General features: G+C 37.7%; 1 protein-coding gene across 2 annotated transcripts in view; it reads right to left on the reverse strand.

Annotated features, from left to right (window-relative positions):
* ADAM23 (ADAM metallopeptidase domain 23) overlaps positions 1–17,529 on the reverse strand; it is a 244,957-nt gene that overhangs the window by 119,603 nt on the left and 107,825 nt on the right. For both annotated transcript variants that reach the window (XM_021008754.2, XM_021008750.2), the window contains exon 4: positions 17,416–17,479. In XM_021008754.2, the coding sequence (XP_020864413.1) occupies positions 17,416–17,479 (64 nt within the window). The remainder of the gene's footprint in view (positions 1–17,415; positions 17,480–17,529) is intronic.

The raw sequence follows: 17,529 nt of genomic DNA on the forward strand, positions 1-17,529 counted from the left end.
GGGCAATCTGAATGGTATTATTCATTAGCTCCTTTTAGAATTTAATGGAAGACAAAAATGTCCCATATCCAAGGCAAACTCCCTTAACCCAATTTAGAGGGAGTCTGGGTCTCAAATGAGATTTGGAGGTAGCCAGCAAATCCTTGATACTCATTATCATTTCCCAGTTTGCCTAAATCATACAGTGACATTAAATACATTAAGCAATCCAGCATATTCCAATTTGGTATTGGAAGAATTACTGAGTTTTCTTATGTCTATTTTTATACCTAGTTACAAAAAAAAAGAAAAAGTAGTACCAGAAGAGTGCTTTCTGGCAATTTTTCAGACCTAAGTCTCATTTTTAAAACACCATGAGCAAATGCCTTCTTGCTGTATTTCTTAGATATCAAAGCCTGAGACAGAAAAAGAAATCACTTTAGGTTGCAAGAACAATGACAGTAGATAAGAAGAAGCAGGGGACAACCAAATGTTAAAAGGTAAATATTCTTTGCTATAGCCCTATTGTACAAAAACATTACATGCATACGTACATATATGTGTGTGTGTGTGCGTGTATATGTATGTATATGGAGAGAGAGAAGACAGAGAGACACGAGAGAGAGACGGAGATAGAGAGTAAGAGAGAGAGGGGGGAGAGAAAGAGAGAGAGGGAGTAAGGGAAAGAGAGAAAGAGAGGGGAGTATATTGCTATGTCTTCTACAAACGATCTAAACACGCTTCACATTCTGTCTTGAGACAGCTGTGTCTTTATCAAGAAGGCACTCACAAAGGACTAAAGGGACCTAGAAAAAAGCAAGAAGACCAAACACAATACCACGTGTAAAGGCTGTCAATTCAGTGATGCAACCTCCAATTGAATGTATCAAATGAAGGCTTTCAAATAAGTCATCTGTGACTATCTGCTGCTCTCCTGCACATTTTGAAGACCAGTTAGAAGGGGCTTACAATGCCACAAGAGATCATTTTACCTCAACACAAGTCAAGGTCAGCATTTTTGGAATTTGAATGTTAAGCAAGGAAGGAAATTCTCCAGTTCTCTTACCAGAGTTCTCCCATAAGGCCAGCATTCAAACAACAAATCACATGCAAAAAAAGGTGAACTGTTTACTACACAGAGTTGACCAGAATCAGTATCACCTTGCACACTACCCAACTAAAACAACACTGTCAAGTCACTAACAATCTCCTCATTGAGAAATCCCATTGCTTTTTTTCCCTTTCTTCATCTTCCTTTACTTCTCTGAAGAAACTAACATTGTTGACTATCCCTCCCCCTTAATATCCTTTCCTCCCTTAACTTCCATAACACTGCACTTCCATGGTACTCTTTCTACATTTCCATCTATTCTTTTTTTTAAGGCAATTGGGTTAAGTGACTTGCCCAGGGTCACACATAGATGACTTCCAAAGCTAGATCTCCAGATCAACCTCTACTTAGAAAGTAAATCCTTTATTTCCAACTGCCTACTAGATATCTTCACCTACATATCCAATTTCCTCACCTTCTCAAATCCTCCTCACTCTCATAACTTGTCTATTTCCATAATCCTACAAGTCCTCCAGACACATAACCTTGGAATCATTTTCATTCAATTAATAAAGAACTACACACCAATTTTATATGAACTGTATCTCCATAAAAGTTTAGACCTGAAAGACAGTGTTGCAAAATGGACATAGAGCAATCTTCAGACCCAGAATGACCTGGTTTCAAGTCTCAGGCTAAGACAAATCATTTAACTTCTCTGTGATCCAGGCAACTCTCTAAGACCTTTGCTAAACTTCCAAGCAGATGTCTCCCTACATTGACCGAGGGAATTTCCTCACAAGTTCACAAGACTAATCCAAAAGTAATTTTTAAAAGAAAGTTTTACATTTCATACTCTGAATCTGATACTTAAAACTTCTGCATTAGCATACATGCCCAAATCTCTGCCAGTAGTTCCCCAGTGTTGATCTACACATAGTAGGTACTTAATAAATATTTACTAAATGTTGAATAAACAGCATTCTAATAACTCAGTCTTGTAAATGGACAAACTATTCCTGAGGAGGTTTTTTTTTTTAAATATTAGATGGCTCACAGCAAAGCAATACTTTTTAAAAAACCAAGGCTGGCTATATTGGGAATATTATCTGCCTGAACTTGAACCTTGCAAGAGCCTAAGTGAGAGAAAGTATCTTAGAAGTGAAGAACCTGAGACCCCTCGGCCTCACCATTGAACCTCATTAAATTCAATGAGAAAAAATGTTCTTGAAGTAGTTTAATTGATAATGTGTTAGGACAGTTTGGCTGTACCAGTGCTATATAAATTCTTAATGTCTCATCTAAAATGTACTATTCAGCTCAAAATAGCTTTGCTAAGAGCCAGTGTCATCTGCCTCCTAGATTTTATATGACATCATTTTTAACTCTTGGTTTCTTTCATGCCCTGAGATTATTCAAAAAAAGCTTGAAAGTCAGCTATCTTAAGTAATTAGCAAATAAGCATGTATATAGCACTTTAAGGTTAGCAAATCACTAAACGTGTTATCACTTTAGGTCTTCACAACCACCCTGTGAGGTAGGTGCTATTAATATCCCCATTTTACAGATGAGGAAACTGAGACAGACTGAAGTTAAGTGACTTGCCCAGATTAGGAAGTGATTGAGATGGCATTTGAACTCAAGTTTTCCTGACTTCAAGTCTAGCTCTGTTAACCACTGAGACACCTAGTTTCTTCAAATATTGATTTGAACCAGTGACTTCAGAATTAAAGAGCTGAAAAAAAAATGTACCTGATATATTAGCTCAACCTATAAAAACAATGAAAATTCCACCTTCTATAAGAAGCCATCTTTAACCCCTCTTAATTCCAGTGTTTTTTGTTAATTATTTCCTATTTATCCTATGTATAAGTTGCTTTGCTTATATTTGTTTGCATATTGTCTCCCCAATAAGAGTGTAAGCTCCTTGGGGGCAGGGACTTTTGCCCCTTTTTGTAAGTGCTGAATAAATGTTCATTGACTGATTAATTAATTGAACTAGGTTTAATCTGGATAGGTCACTATTAAATGATTTTCTAATGTTTATAGTAGTTTATTAATTTAGTGTATGGGGGACATCTTTTTTCTACAGAGAATAAGAGACCCAAAGTGTGTGTGTGTGTTGGGGGGGGGGGTAATTAGTCAAGGGCCACATGCAAGCAAAAGGCAATTTAATTGGGTTTTGTATGAAAAACCTTTCCATTCATACACTTTTTAAATTAATAAGCAGGAACATAAAACATTAAGTTATAAAAAAGAACACACTTTAGATCCATATTACAGTTAGTTAAGGAGCAGTGAAAAAGACAAAGGCAAAGAAGAATGAAAAAGATAAGAAAAAAGATCAAAGATCTGCTACAAAAGGAAATCAGAAGACAAAGGAGGAAGATATGCCAATGAGAGAGAATGCCAATCCAGACCCTGCTCATTATACCTCCACCTACACAGGCCTTGGCCTCAATGTCTTGGCCCTGATACGAATTATGTACTGTAATATTATCTGCACTTCATAAATGAGAAACTTTAGGCCAAGAAAGGTTAAGTAACTTTATTGATCACACAGCTATAATAAGTATCAAAGCTGGGATTTGAACCCAAGCCACCTAACTCCAAATCTAGTACTTTCACATTTCAGTCATGTCCAACTCTTCATGACTCTATTTGGGGTTTTCTTGGCAAAGATATTGGAACAGTTTGCCATTTCCTTTTTCCAGCTCATTTTTTTTCAGAGGGTGAAACTGAATAAACATGGTTAAGTGATTTACCTAGGGTCACACAGGTAGTAAGCGTCTGAAGCCAGATTTGAACTCAGGAAGATGAGTCTTCCTGACTCTGGATCTGGCACACTACCCACTGCTTTTGCTTACATACCAGCAAACCTGGTCTCCCTCAATGGCCTGATGTCAACTATCATTATTGCCAGCTCCCTCTTAAACATCCTGATGAAAATTCTAGTAATCTCCAGAGTCTTCCCCTTCTTCTCTTAAGAGCTTTCTGAGGGCAGTGCTGAGATGAGAACACCTAGAACATCTCGATCTGGCTAACAGATTCCCTTCTCAGAAAAGGATTTGATTACTGCTTAAAGCAGATAACCAGATTGGGCTAGAAAACAAAGTTTCACCTAAGCCTGCAAGTGGAAGATGGCTGACTATTAAAAACCAGTACATAAGGATTGACTCCTGGAGGAAGAGTCTTCAAACTGAATTGGAGAATGACAACAGGGAGGGCCCAGAAAGGACTATTAAATGCTTTAAATAAACATGAGTCAAGCTAATGTTATAATTTGGGACCACCCTATAGTTTTATCCACGTGAATACTTTAGTAAAGATTAGCTATGTCCTTGAAATGGCCTTTTTCTCAGCTATAATGGCCAGGAAAAGCAAAAGGATAAGGGGGGGAGGGGGGAATCAAGCATAGAAAACTCATGATGCCCAAGATTCCCTCCCCTTCATAATCCCCAGGGGATGACCTCTTAATATTAACCAAGGCAAATGACTCCAGAGCCTTTTACCTAAAGACTACCTTTGAAGTATACTGTTTTGTCATAATTGGCATCTTTTTCTCTTTCCAACATGCACACACTTAAAACAGAAAAGATTCTTAATTTGTTACCCTTAGTTATGAGGGAGGAGTGGCCAGCAGACGCTTAATTTTAGAAAACTTCCCACAAGACAGATGAACATAAGCCAAGGACTACAACCAACCTATAAGGGACAACATTTCCTTCTCTGATTTAAAATATTTATGTTTTATATATTTTGATTAAGCCATCTATCTCCTGATGATACTACATTCCTTACAAACTGGTTCTTTTAATAACAATAACAATAATTTCATTATCTAAGATTTTGAAAGTTTCCAAAGCTCTATGCACATTATCTCGGTAATAATAACTGATGTTTTTGTAATGCATTAAAAAGCACTTTGCATATATTATCCCATTTAATATTCACAACACTTGGGTAAAAGCATACCAATGCTATTGGTGAAGGTGTAAATTGGCCCAGACATTCTGAAAAGCAATTTGGAACTATGCCTCCCCAAAAGTCATTAAACCATTCATTCATATTCATACCCTTAGATTCGGTGATAATAGTATTAGGCTTAAATATCAAAGAGATCAAAAAAAAAGAAAAGGACCCATATTTACAAAAATATTTATAGCAACTTTTTGTTGTAATAAAAAACTAGAAACAAAAAGAATGCTCATTGAGTCATATGGCATTGGAATACCATATGAATATCATCAAAAGAGAAAGATTCAGAGAAACTTGAGAAAACTTGTATAATGTGATGCAGAGAAAAGTAAGCAGAACCAAGAAAATAATTTATATAATAATTACAACATTATAAAAGAAAAAAATTAGAAAGACCTAAGGAAGGTAGGTAACATGGTAGACAGAACTCTGGACCTTAATTCAGGAAGACCCGAGTTCAAATATTGTCTCAAACACTTACTAGCTATGTGACTCTAAGCAAAGCACATAACTTTTGTCTACCTCAGTTTTTCCATTTGTAAAACAGAGATAATAATAGCAGCTGCCTCACGTGGTTGTTGTAAGGATCAAATGAGATAACATGTAAAACAATTTGCAAAACTTGAAGAGTTATACAAATGCTAGTTATTATTATTTCAGAATTAAGAATTCTTATCAATACAATGAGCAGCCATGACTCCAGAAGGCTCATAAGTCACATCTCCCATCTCATGATAGAGAAGTGATGGACTAGAAGTGCAGAATGAGACACAGCCAATGCATTGGTTTTGTTTTGTTTGACTATATTTCTTTGTTACATAGAAAGGCATTTTTTTTAATTTTTGCTTGAGTGGGGATTTTGGGGGGACTGAGAAGTAATAGTGATGTCAAAAAAGGAAAAGAATCTGAATGAAACTTATAAAATACACAGAAGATAAAGAAGTTCAGAAAGACACAAACAGGACAGTATTAGAATTACTATGTTGAATTTGTTATTTTTTAAAAGATACTCATAATGAAGAGTCATAGCTTTGTGGAGAATTCTCCTTTTCTGCTCTTCATATATGGAAATGATTATTTTTGTTCATATCTGTCCAGATCATAATAAAGAGAGATAAAAAAAAAATTAAACCAATACTATGAGGTAGGTATTATTTATTTTCCCCCTTCTACAGAAGAAACTAAGATTCCAAGAGAGCAAAGGAATTCATGTCTGAGGTGGGATCTGAACCCAGGTCTTCCAAATTCCATATACAACCCACGTTCCCTCTCCTTTTATCTTAGGACTTCACAACTAACCTGTAAGGATAGTGCCCCAATGATTATCCCCATTTTACATTTGAGAAATCTGTTTACAGACATTTTCCAACTTTTTCAGTAATTTTAGCACTTGGATCACAGGCTTCATCTCCAACTCCTATCTTGCTGTCATACTCATGGATATCAGTATTCATGTTGATGACACCATAACATCCTGGCCACACAATTCTCCAATCTCTCAACAGCTTTCCCTTTCACCATACTTCAGCCACACAATAATGTAGTCAAACTTGAGATTTCACCATCCCCAAGAACCGCATGACCTTGAAGACAGGCAGCTAGGTAGCCAAGGGATAGATAGATCTCTGGGCCTGGAGTCAGAAACACTTGAATTCAAATTTAACCTCAAATATTTACAAGCTATGTGAACCTGGACGAGTCACTTAATATCCCTCTGCCTTGATTTCCTCATCTGCAAAGTGAGGACAATAATGGCTCCTACCTCACTGAAATAATATTTGTAAAGTGCTTTTCACACCTAAAAGAGATACGAAAGTGCTAGCTGTTATTATCTAAGATCTTTAACTTTAAAATTCCATTCTGTGACAGTTTCTCTCTCTCTCTCTCTCTCTCTCTCTCTCTCTCTCTCTCTCTCTCTCTCTCTCTCATTTACCCTTATCAAGATCTCTGATCTCTTGGACCCTCCTTTTTCTCCATCTCTCCCTCCTTCTATAGCTTCGTCTGTCTCTATTTTCAGTCTTGATTCTTAGGCATGCCACTTTAATGATTCTCTAGCCACCTAATTTAGAATCTTTCACTCCTTTCACCTTTCACTGCTCCCAACCTGCTATTCTTCATCCCTGGGTAACCTCCACTGTCCAATTTTTCTGTTCCTACATTTGGCTTTTAGGAATCACTGGAAAAACACAAAGTCAGGCTGATATCACCCACTAAAAATTTATGGTGCATTAACTTAGCTGGTAACTCACTGCTGCTACTTTCTACCAATCAATTACATTTCATTGTCCGATTAAATAATGCTTGTTGAATTGTGATTTTTTTGAATAATATGAAATAAAACAAAATATCTTTCATAATATATAAAATTCTCAGTCGTGCTATCTCTCTTTGACTGGGTTGAGAAAAAGTGGAGGAAAGAGAGAACTGAGTTTTCTGATTATTGAATCTGAAAAATAAAAAAGACAGTCTCCAATAAATAACCTCTCGTTATCTTATTTATACTATCTTTACAATATAAGTAATATGCCAATAGCAAGCTGTTGTATTGATTGATTCTCCCTAATGTCTAGAAATCACCACCAGAATTCATTGGGCACTTAACTGTGTATTATGGAAGATATGGCCCCTGCCTTTAAGAACCTTATAGCACAGAGTTGGAGGGACAAGATTAATCTATATAAGATGGTTAGTGAGTGATACAAAAGTGTAAATAGCTCAATAGATGTCTGCCACAAACGAAGTAGAAATTCAAAGATGAGAAAAATCACTGAGAGTAGTTGGGGATGGTTTTATGAAGAAGATGAAGTTTTAACTAAGCCTTAAAGGATAATCAAGACTTGGTATGACAGAGAACTTTATATGTGGGAAGAATAACACAAGAAAATCACAGAGGTTCCTACCTGCATGATTTACCAATGAATCATCTTGTACCTGTTGGACAAATTTTATTGAACTAGAAAGTTCATATTAAGGACTTATAGATAATAATGTTGAATTATTAAGAAAAATTTGTGGGAAGGGGAGGGGCAACCTACCTATAAAACCTTACACTGCCAGAAGCACAGTAGACTCTAGAATCAAAGAAAACAAGATGTGTGAAAGAATTTTTAACAGCAATGAGGTATATCAATGTAAGGTATTACTATTATTGCTGATAGGGTTATTTCAATAAAAGCATCAATCATAGTAAACTTCAAAATTCCCCTGCCACAATCACCTATTGTCTCACCTCTCCCACTCTCACTCACTAATCCTGCTTTTTGCCCAAATCAGAACTTCTGGTCTCTTTACCCTTCCCTATTCTCTCAACCTAGCTCCCACTACCCAAAATTAATTAAGATTTTTCAAATGTAAAGTTAGAGTAAGGGGAGCCTCTATATTCAGCCATGAATATAGAGGTAAGACAGCAATCATAAAACTTGGTTCCTACAAAAACTATCTTCTACTGCCCTACCATGATACGAGGATTAGTTGGTGTTCTCAAAGATCATACCAATTAAGGACAAGTCCTCACAGGTCACACAACGCTTGGAGGCCTCTAGGCACAGACTTGCACCAGACTGCAGTTCATGGATCATCATGAAGCTCAATATGAAGAAGTTCATTACCTGAAGTTTGGCCACTAAGTTATATTGTTGTTGTTGTTGTTATTATTATTATTTACTAATAATAGTTTAGACAATAATCTCTATAGGCTATTTAGCTCAGTTATTATAAGCAGGAAAAACTTAGGCTGTAACAGACATGATACTAAAGATGGCTTATGGTCACAACCAGAATATCCTTTGCTTTACGATATTTTTGGATATTTAGAACTTTTGATGGTCCTCTATTCACTATCATAGCATTTGTATATACAGTGTCTTAAAACTGGCATAGCACTAATATGCTATCTCATTTAATCCTCACAACAACCTGCTAAGATAGGTGCTATTATTATCTTCATTTTACAGATGAGAAAACTGAGGCTGAGGGAAGGTAAGAGATTTGTCCAACATCACACGGATAATAAATATCTGAGGCACTTGAACTCAGGTCTTCCTGATTCCAAGTCTATCACTCTTACCCCTTTGCTGAACCATCTAGCTTCTGGCTTGATAGCTACAGCAACCCAGGAAACAAATAAAAATAAAAAACGGCCTTCAATTTTGTGCACACCCCTACCAGTGACACAGTGACCATGAGGAAGTGGTAGAAAGGGAAGCAGAGAGTTCTATGGATCAAAGAACCATTAGCCCATAACACAAATTTAATTTCTCATATTTAATGTACAAGGAGTAATCCCTGTCCAATAACCGATAAGTTGATACTCCATTAGAGGAAATGACCAACATCCATAGAAAAATTTAAATTAATTCAGAAGATTTTTTTAAAGTGTATCAAACGGGATAATAATTCCTTGGTTCTCCTTGGCAAGATAAATAACAGAATTAGTGGAGTTGACAGCAATAAGCATCCTTTCATGAGTTATTAAGTCATTGTAGCCAGAAATGAGCAGAAATAAAATGCCTATGAAGATGTCAGTAACTGACATGGCAACATCTGCTGCAGATGGTGAACTGTGAAGTTCTTCACAAAATTTCCCAAGACCCTCCAAATGAGAGTGGCATACACTTTGATACTGATGACTTTGATACAAAGGTAAGCACAGGGACAATGACTAAAAAGTAGGTTGGAAAATATGGTTTGAGATGAAAAAAATGAAATAAACCAGCCACTTGTAGACCTGCACTTTAGAAACACATCAATGAGATTAAGGAGTCACAAAGTGTGCCATAAATTAGTCCAAACAGCCTCACATTCTCCTAGGTAGTCACTGACTACAGGAAATAGATAAAGCATTTCTTAAGTGTTTACTATGTGCCAGTCACTGTGACAAGTGCTGAGAAATACAAATACAAGCTAAAAGAAAGATAGTGCCTACCCTCAAAGTGCTCATATTCTAACAGGAGAAGACAATACAGATAAGGAAACTAGAAGCAGGGTAGAGAGACACGAGCTGAGTCAAGTTTAAAGCAAACACAGTATGGGGATTTCTTTGAATGCAGATTCCAAGAATTTATCATTCAGAGAAGGAAAGTTGGGTGGAGACGTTGCCAGCATGAGGACATTTGGGTAGTGGTGAAGAAGAAGAGAATTGGGTGACTATAAGGGAAAAACAATGGCAGAAGACATTGGACCACATAAAAAAGGCATATTCCCTGTGGATGAGAGGACTGAGTCATTTCAACAAAATTTCATGAGAGGTCTTAAGACAGCCAGGTATCCTGATGATAGGAAGCATAGCACCAGAAATACTGTTCCAGAGTTCAGTTCATATACTCTACATGACCATTAAGACTTTAAGGGTGGGGCAGCTAGGTGGCACAGTGGATAGAGCACCAGCCCTGACGTCAGGAAGACCTGAGTTCAAACTCGGCCTCAAACCAAACACTTGACACTTACTAGCTGTGTGACCCTGGGCAAGTCACTTAACCCCAACTGCCTTAAAAAAAATACTTTAAGGGTACTATGCCATGAAAAGGTAAGGTAAATCTTTCCTTAGAGAGTTCTTAATAGTGTCTCCCAGAAATGTGACATAAACAGAAAACACTGATCGAAGATTACAAGATGGCAGTATGGTACAAGATGGCACTGTATTCAAAGAATAGGGCATATCTATGACAAAGTGCAGCACTACTCCCACGCTGGGACGTACAGAGTTAGCAGGAGCACAGACTTTCAGAGTTGGAAGGAACCTTAGAGAGCATCTAGTCCAACCTATCTCTGACCAAGTGTCCCCTCTACAGCTTCCAAAGCCTCATGAACCATTTTGTCTGCTAGTATAACAAGGAGATATATACTAACCTAAGACCTTCATCAGTTTCATAGATAGTCTGTGAAGTCTGAATGGAAGAGGAATTCTTTTACTATCTCATAAATGGTTAAATCCACCAGGTACTCCTGTTTGAGGCTGGCTCTGTATCAATTGCATCAAATCTGGTAAAACTGCAGAGACTTCTCAATGAAATCCATACTTATTGGGGGAAAAAAAGTTGATTTAAAATGCATATTGCAGAAATTAGAAGGCGCAGGGGATAGAGAGCTGGCCTTATTGGCAGGAAACGTGGTTTCAGGTCCCATCTTGGACAGACACTGGCTGTGTGACCCTGGGTAAGTTGCATGACCTTCTCAGCATCCCAGGTAACTCTCTATGACAAGAAACTGTAGTGTAGTTAACTATTTGTATTGGTGGTAAGAGTTTGCTCTCTGAGAGTTCTCTATACTGATGACATCATAGGTGTGGTCCAAAAAAAAAAATGTACAAAAATATAGAGATTTATAAAATGACTGCCTAACCACATAAATTCTTGAACCTCCTATAATGTTATGTATCCACATTGTGGCTTCTCAGGGAAGAATTTTCCATACATACTTAATGATACTCTGTTTGATTTCTTGCTTTGGGGCCCTCTCAACCCTTTGAAATCATTTAAAACCATCTCTTCATAGAAATTTTCCAAAGCATAGCATGGTGCCTGGCACATACTTAATTTTTATTGAAAGGAACTGAATTTGTAAAACTAGACAAACATCTGAGAGACAGTTGGGTCCCTCCTGGCAGGGAGTAGAGACCAGGTAAAGATTGGCAGTCAGCGTGCTAATAAAAACTAGACTAATTCCCAGCTCTTCCTTTAAAGTACAAGTTAATCATTTTGTTTGAAGAAATTCCCAAAACATCAGACACATATCCGCAATGTAAATTATAGTATAAAAACAAATTTCAAAGACCAATATAAAATATTTTGCATCAATATCTTTGAATCTATTTTGTGTGAATAACCAAGAAATGACCTAAGCATGATGGACCTGTAGTCTCTTCTGCAGGGGGTGGGGAGAGGAGCGCTGAGACTGGGGGAGTACTTGAATTCAGAAGTTTCAACTTTCAGTAGGATGAAGGCCAAATGGGTATCTTCAATGTCTGGAACCAATATGGCAAGGCCCCAGAAGCTGAGGGCCACCAGGTTGCCTAAGGAGAGGTAAACCTCTGCCTTCTGGAAAAGCAAAGAAGATTAAACTTTCCATGCCAACCAATACCGTCGATGGCCACTGTACTTCTAGTTTGGGAGACAGAGGGAAGCCTCATCCAAAAAAACAAACTGACTGCATATTTCAAACATTTTACAACCTTGAAGGAAATATACATTCCAAGTAAAAAAGGATTTAACTTCATCATAACTTCAGGGTAGCATACATCTGGTATAGTGCCACTCCAGCAATTTGTTACAACAACATTTCAGGCAATATTGGTTTATTTCTTTTAATCATTGTTATGAAACACTGAGACAGAGAGAAAGAGAGAGAGAGAGACAGAGAGAGACAGACAGACAGACAGAGACAGAGAGACAGAGACAGAGAGAGAGGGAGAGAATGCAAATATCCCAATCATGTAAGAGGTAAAGCAAATAATCTATATGGGTTGTTATCAGAAGAACAAAGCAGTGAATGAAAAACTTGAGTTGTGTCAGACAGGCTGCTAAAAGATGGCTTATTGCCACAGTCAGAAAATTCTTTGTTTCAATGAGTAGCCACATTCCAAAGTTTTCCTTATGATAAATTCTCCCTTTTGTGGACCCAGATGACCTCTAGAGGCCAATTAGGTCCTGTTTCCAAATCAATTGACTCAGAAATTCTCCTCCATGAAGTTTGGATCCAGTTACTGCAGCATGCCAAGGTGGCCAGACCATTTGCTGAGTCTATAAAGTTTCTGTACAATCCTTTCTACTCAAGACTCATGATTCAGCAACCGCAGTGCTCACTGCTGCTGGCACAGTGGAGGGAGGGAGGCTCTGGTTTGCAGAAGTGCCAAGAAGGACTGTTATCTTGCCTGGTTTAGAATTTCTGCTCACATTCCATAATGTTAACTTTTAGGGATGCTAAACAAAATCTTAGAGTCTCAAGGAAACTTCTTTTTTATCTTCCAGTGGTGGGGGGATGGGAAACTGCAATGCAACACATGAGTATCTGTCATTTATACACTAAGTTTCAATGCCAACCACCCACTGGAAATTTCAGAAATCTGTTCTTAATTATAAGGTAAAAGATACTCATTGGAAATTCAGATATTCCCTGAAAGGCAGGAGTTACCTGGGTATTATTTAGAACATACAAATTGATGAAATCTCAGTTCAGTGAGTTTAAGAAATTCACAATGTGGAAAATTTCTCTGTTGATGCAGATTATAAGATGTAACTTATAGCCTTGCCTATGGTCACAATTAAGATATGTCAAAGGCAAAACTTGAACTTGGTCCTTCTGACTCCATGGCTGGTCCTCTGTTCACTCCACCACACTGACTCTCTTAGTTGAGCTACTAATTCTAAGAATCAAACATATAAATTTCCATTCAACCTCATACAATAAATAATCACCCAGTTATACTGGTATTAGTTAGCAATCTGGGAAAAAATTTAGTATTTTTGATAAGCCACATTCCTTTCCCTGCAGAGCTGTGGTGAGAGGAAGCACAGGATACTGGGAAGAATGCAAGATTTGAAAGCAGAAGATGAATTCTAGCTATCACATATTAACTATAAGTGGGAGAAAATCACATGTTCTTTAAACCTTGGTTTCTCCATCAACAAAATGAGAATCATATTCTCAGCAATACTGCAATAGCAATGTAGAATTACTCTTTTCACAGTTTTATGAAAATCAAAGCCTCACACTAAAGCATATGTGAAACATCCTATAAATTTTAAAGTTATAATATGTAATATATAACATGTATGTAATTCATTACACAATATATGACATTTATTCAGCTATTATTATTATCATCAACTTTATCATCATCATCATCATCATCATCATCATCAGCTATTCTCACTTAGTGCCCTGGAAAGACCACTGCAGAATATAATAAAATCTTACTAATGAGGGCTCAACTTATTCCTAATTTTTTCATTATTCAACCTGATTTGAACTAAAATTTATCTTTAAACAGGCTTTAAATTAATCAAATAAGGGAATTAACTAATACTTCAGGTGCTTGGTTAATCTACTCGCAGCAATGCATCTCTAGGCTCTGCCTTTGCTCATTCTGTCTCTCATGCTTGGAATACTCTCCATCACCACCTAGTCTCTTGGAATCCCTAGCTCCCCCCCTACGCAGAACCTTTCCTAATCACCCAGGTTGTCAGTGCTCTTCCACGTCTCTAAAGTTGCTTTCTATTTATTTGTCTACTAATTCTTAATGTGTTTTATTTGTATATATTTTATATTGACTTACTGGATCTGTTCCGATGAATTTGCTCCCAAAGCACCAAAGTTATTTTGTCTTCTCTTTGTACATATTTGATTGTATTTATCTGTCTACATGATGTTCCCTGAGTTGACTCCTTAAAGCCAGGAACTGGTTCATTTCTGTTTTCATATCCCCAGCACCAGGTACATTTAATTGCATCGAACACATTTTAAGAACCTCTGTACATGACTTGCACAAAAATCAATTTTAGTCATTGCAAATTCTTACCTAATTAATTAGGCTTAAACAAGATTTCTACTTGGAAGCCATTACCAATTAATTTAAGTTACCTGACAAGAAGAAAACCACAGATCTTTAATTAAAAAAAAACCATACTGCAATGCAGTCTTTTCCTTGATTCAGACTAGTTTTCCCTAAGTTCCACCAAATGAGTGAGATGTTCTGGTACTGTCTGGAATTGAGATCTTAATGGACCTCAGCTGGAAGAGCCCTCAATGGGAGGACGTGGTCTAACCCTGAGTCCTTCTGCAGTTGAATGTCTGACCTGGGGAAGGTGCTGGCACTAGATTGGTGGCTATCATTTCTCACTTCTTTCTAATCTCTTTCTCCTCCTTTCCTTATCCTCTATTTTCCCACTTCCTTGTTTCTTTTTGTTCCCCCTCAGTAAGTGGTTTTCAGTGGGTACAGTTTAGCCGTGCAGGAAGCACTAATAACTAAATGATAAAGGCCAAACGACAGTTTATTCTCTCACTTTTTTGGTAAGCTATTCCTAAGAGTTAAATTGTAATTTATATATAAATGAAGCCTCTCCAGTTTTCAATCTAACACTGTTTCCTAGTCAAAATCTCTTCTCCTTCCTTTTCTCCCTCCTGGTCACTCCTCCTAAACCTCAGTGCTGGTTCAATCTTAGCGTGATCTTCAGTCCCTTTGACCGTCCTTGTTCCCAAAGTCCATCATCCCTATTTGGCCCTCACTCTCTTCCTTTCATAGTTTATGTCCTCCAGTCCAGATTTCCTGGACCCCTTTGTCTTTGGCATAGTTATGAGCCCTGACAATCCTTACCCCTCAGTCACCCCCATCACAGAATCACTGAATCTCAGAGTTGGACAGGACCTCAAAGGCCATCTAGTCTAATGCATTTCTGATCCCCCCCAAAAAAAAATCTTCCTAAAACATCATCAGTAAATTCACTTCACTTAAAGATCTCTAGTGAGGGGACATTCCCCACCAAGCCAGTCTCCTCTTACAGATAGATCTTTAGGAAGATTTTCCATACATCAAGCCAAAAGTCAAGGTCCCTGCCCCCTTCACCCTCAACTTTCACCAGCTACTCCTAATTATAGCTTGTGGGCTCATAGAAACTAAGACTACAGGACAACCCTTCAAATAAACATTGCTTTCTCCACTACTACTCCTAGGTGAATGATCAGGCTAGAGGAAATCCTGAAAATGACAAATTTAAGTCATCTAATCTTAACTGGATTCTCACTAATGCATGATAATCCTTTAATTCTCTCCGATTGACTCTCACTAGTCAAAAAAGCTATCCCAAACCTCCTCGGTTCTCCTCAAGCTCCCAAAGACACCCCCAATCACCTTTTTTCTAAGCATATGATCTCATCTCCCACATAACTGAGAGATTCAAAATCCTCCCAAAGCTTCCTCATCCACCCTCCTTCATGCCTCACAACCCCTTTATATCTTTCCCCATTCTCTCTTCTCTTCCACCCTTGGAGGAAGAGAGGGCCCTCATTTTGTTTTCTGTTTGGAGTACTGATCTAGTTCCCTACATGGCACAGTGAATAGAGTGCTAGGCTGGGAGTCAGGATGGCCTGAGTTCAATTCTGATCTCAGATACTGAGAAAGTCACTTAATCTCAATCTGCCTATTTCCTCAACTGCAAAATGGGGATAACAACAGCACCTACCTCCCAGAGTTGTGAGGCTCAAATGAGATGTTTATAAAGTACTAAGCACAGTACCTGGTCCATAGTCAGCACTTAATAAATTCCTGTTTCTCTCCTTTCTTCCTACCATCTCCTTCAGGAGCTTCCCCACTGATCATTGCTTCTCTCTCTTATCTCTCTCCAGCTACTTGCTCCTTCCCTGTTTAAAAGCATATTGTATTCTTCCTTTACTAAAAATTATTTCCTAAACCCTGCCATCTCCTGTCTCTGTCTGTCTCTGTCTCTCTTTTTCTCTGTGTCTCTGTCTGTCTCTCTCTGTCTCTCCCTTTCCTTTCTCCCCTATTCACTGTAAAACTTCTAGATGGTCACCTAAACTCATGCCTCTACCTCCTCACTATCCTTCTCACTCCATTACAATCTACCTTCTGGTCCCACTATTCCAGAGAAACTTAGTTACCAAATCCATTGGACTTTTCTTTTTCTTATTTGTTATTTGTTCTTATTTTCTCATTTGTTATCTAACTCTTTGACTTGTCCCTACAGCTTTTGACAATGATGATCACCTGGAGTACCTGTTGTAAAGCTGACTCTTCCCTCTCGCTTACATCAAGGCCCATTCATTCTACTTCTAGAACATGTCTCACATTCATCACCTTCTCTCCACTCTCATGGCCACTATCTTATTTCAGACCATTGTCACCTCTTACCTAAACTACTGTCAGCCTCCTAGGACACCTATTTCTATTTCTAACTCTGCCAACAAGACCATAGACAAATCAATTATCCTATGTTGCCCTGATGTCCTCATTTTAAAATAAGGCAGGTGGCCTAAAATGGTCATGGAGTCTCTTCTAACTCTATTATTTAAAGTCTATCACAACTGTTCTGTGTACCTGAATTGAGTCTCTGTTGTTTAGCTTTTTAGTTCATCAAACCATCCATTTACCCTAAACTCACCGTACAGACAACTAATAGAACATATTTTAGAACAAGGTACATTCATATATTACCTTTTACTATTAGCTCAGCTAAGAAAAGGAATATATCCCTCACAGTCTTAGTCACAGTAACTGTGGATGCTGTTTATACTTCTGATACTAACAACCATTCATTAACTAGAGAAGGAAGCAATTCTTGTACATGGATAAGAGGAGAAGCCCCTTTGCCTGGTATAGACAAATGAAGTATTTATTGAGCTGTGCCAAAGCAGACTTTTCATCCAGAAATAGCCCACCTTGATTTTTTTAACCATACCTTAGAGTACTGTGGTTTTCCATCTTCATAATGAATCTCTACATAATCAGAGGATAGCAAGCCACTGTGAAGGAAAAAAAAACAAGAGCCATTAATGCACCAGTGATAAAGGCA

Source organism: Phascolarctos cinereus, unplaced genomic scaffold, assembly GCF_003287225.1.
Source record: "Phascolarctos cinereus isolate Bilbo 61053 unplaced genomic scaffold, phaCin_HiC Scaffold_7;HRSCAF=346, whole genome shotgun sequence".
NCBI classification, from domain to species: Eukaryota; Metazoa; Chordata; class Mammalia; order Diprotodontia; family Phascolarctidae; genus Phascolarctos; species Phascolarctos cinereus.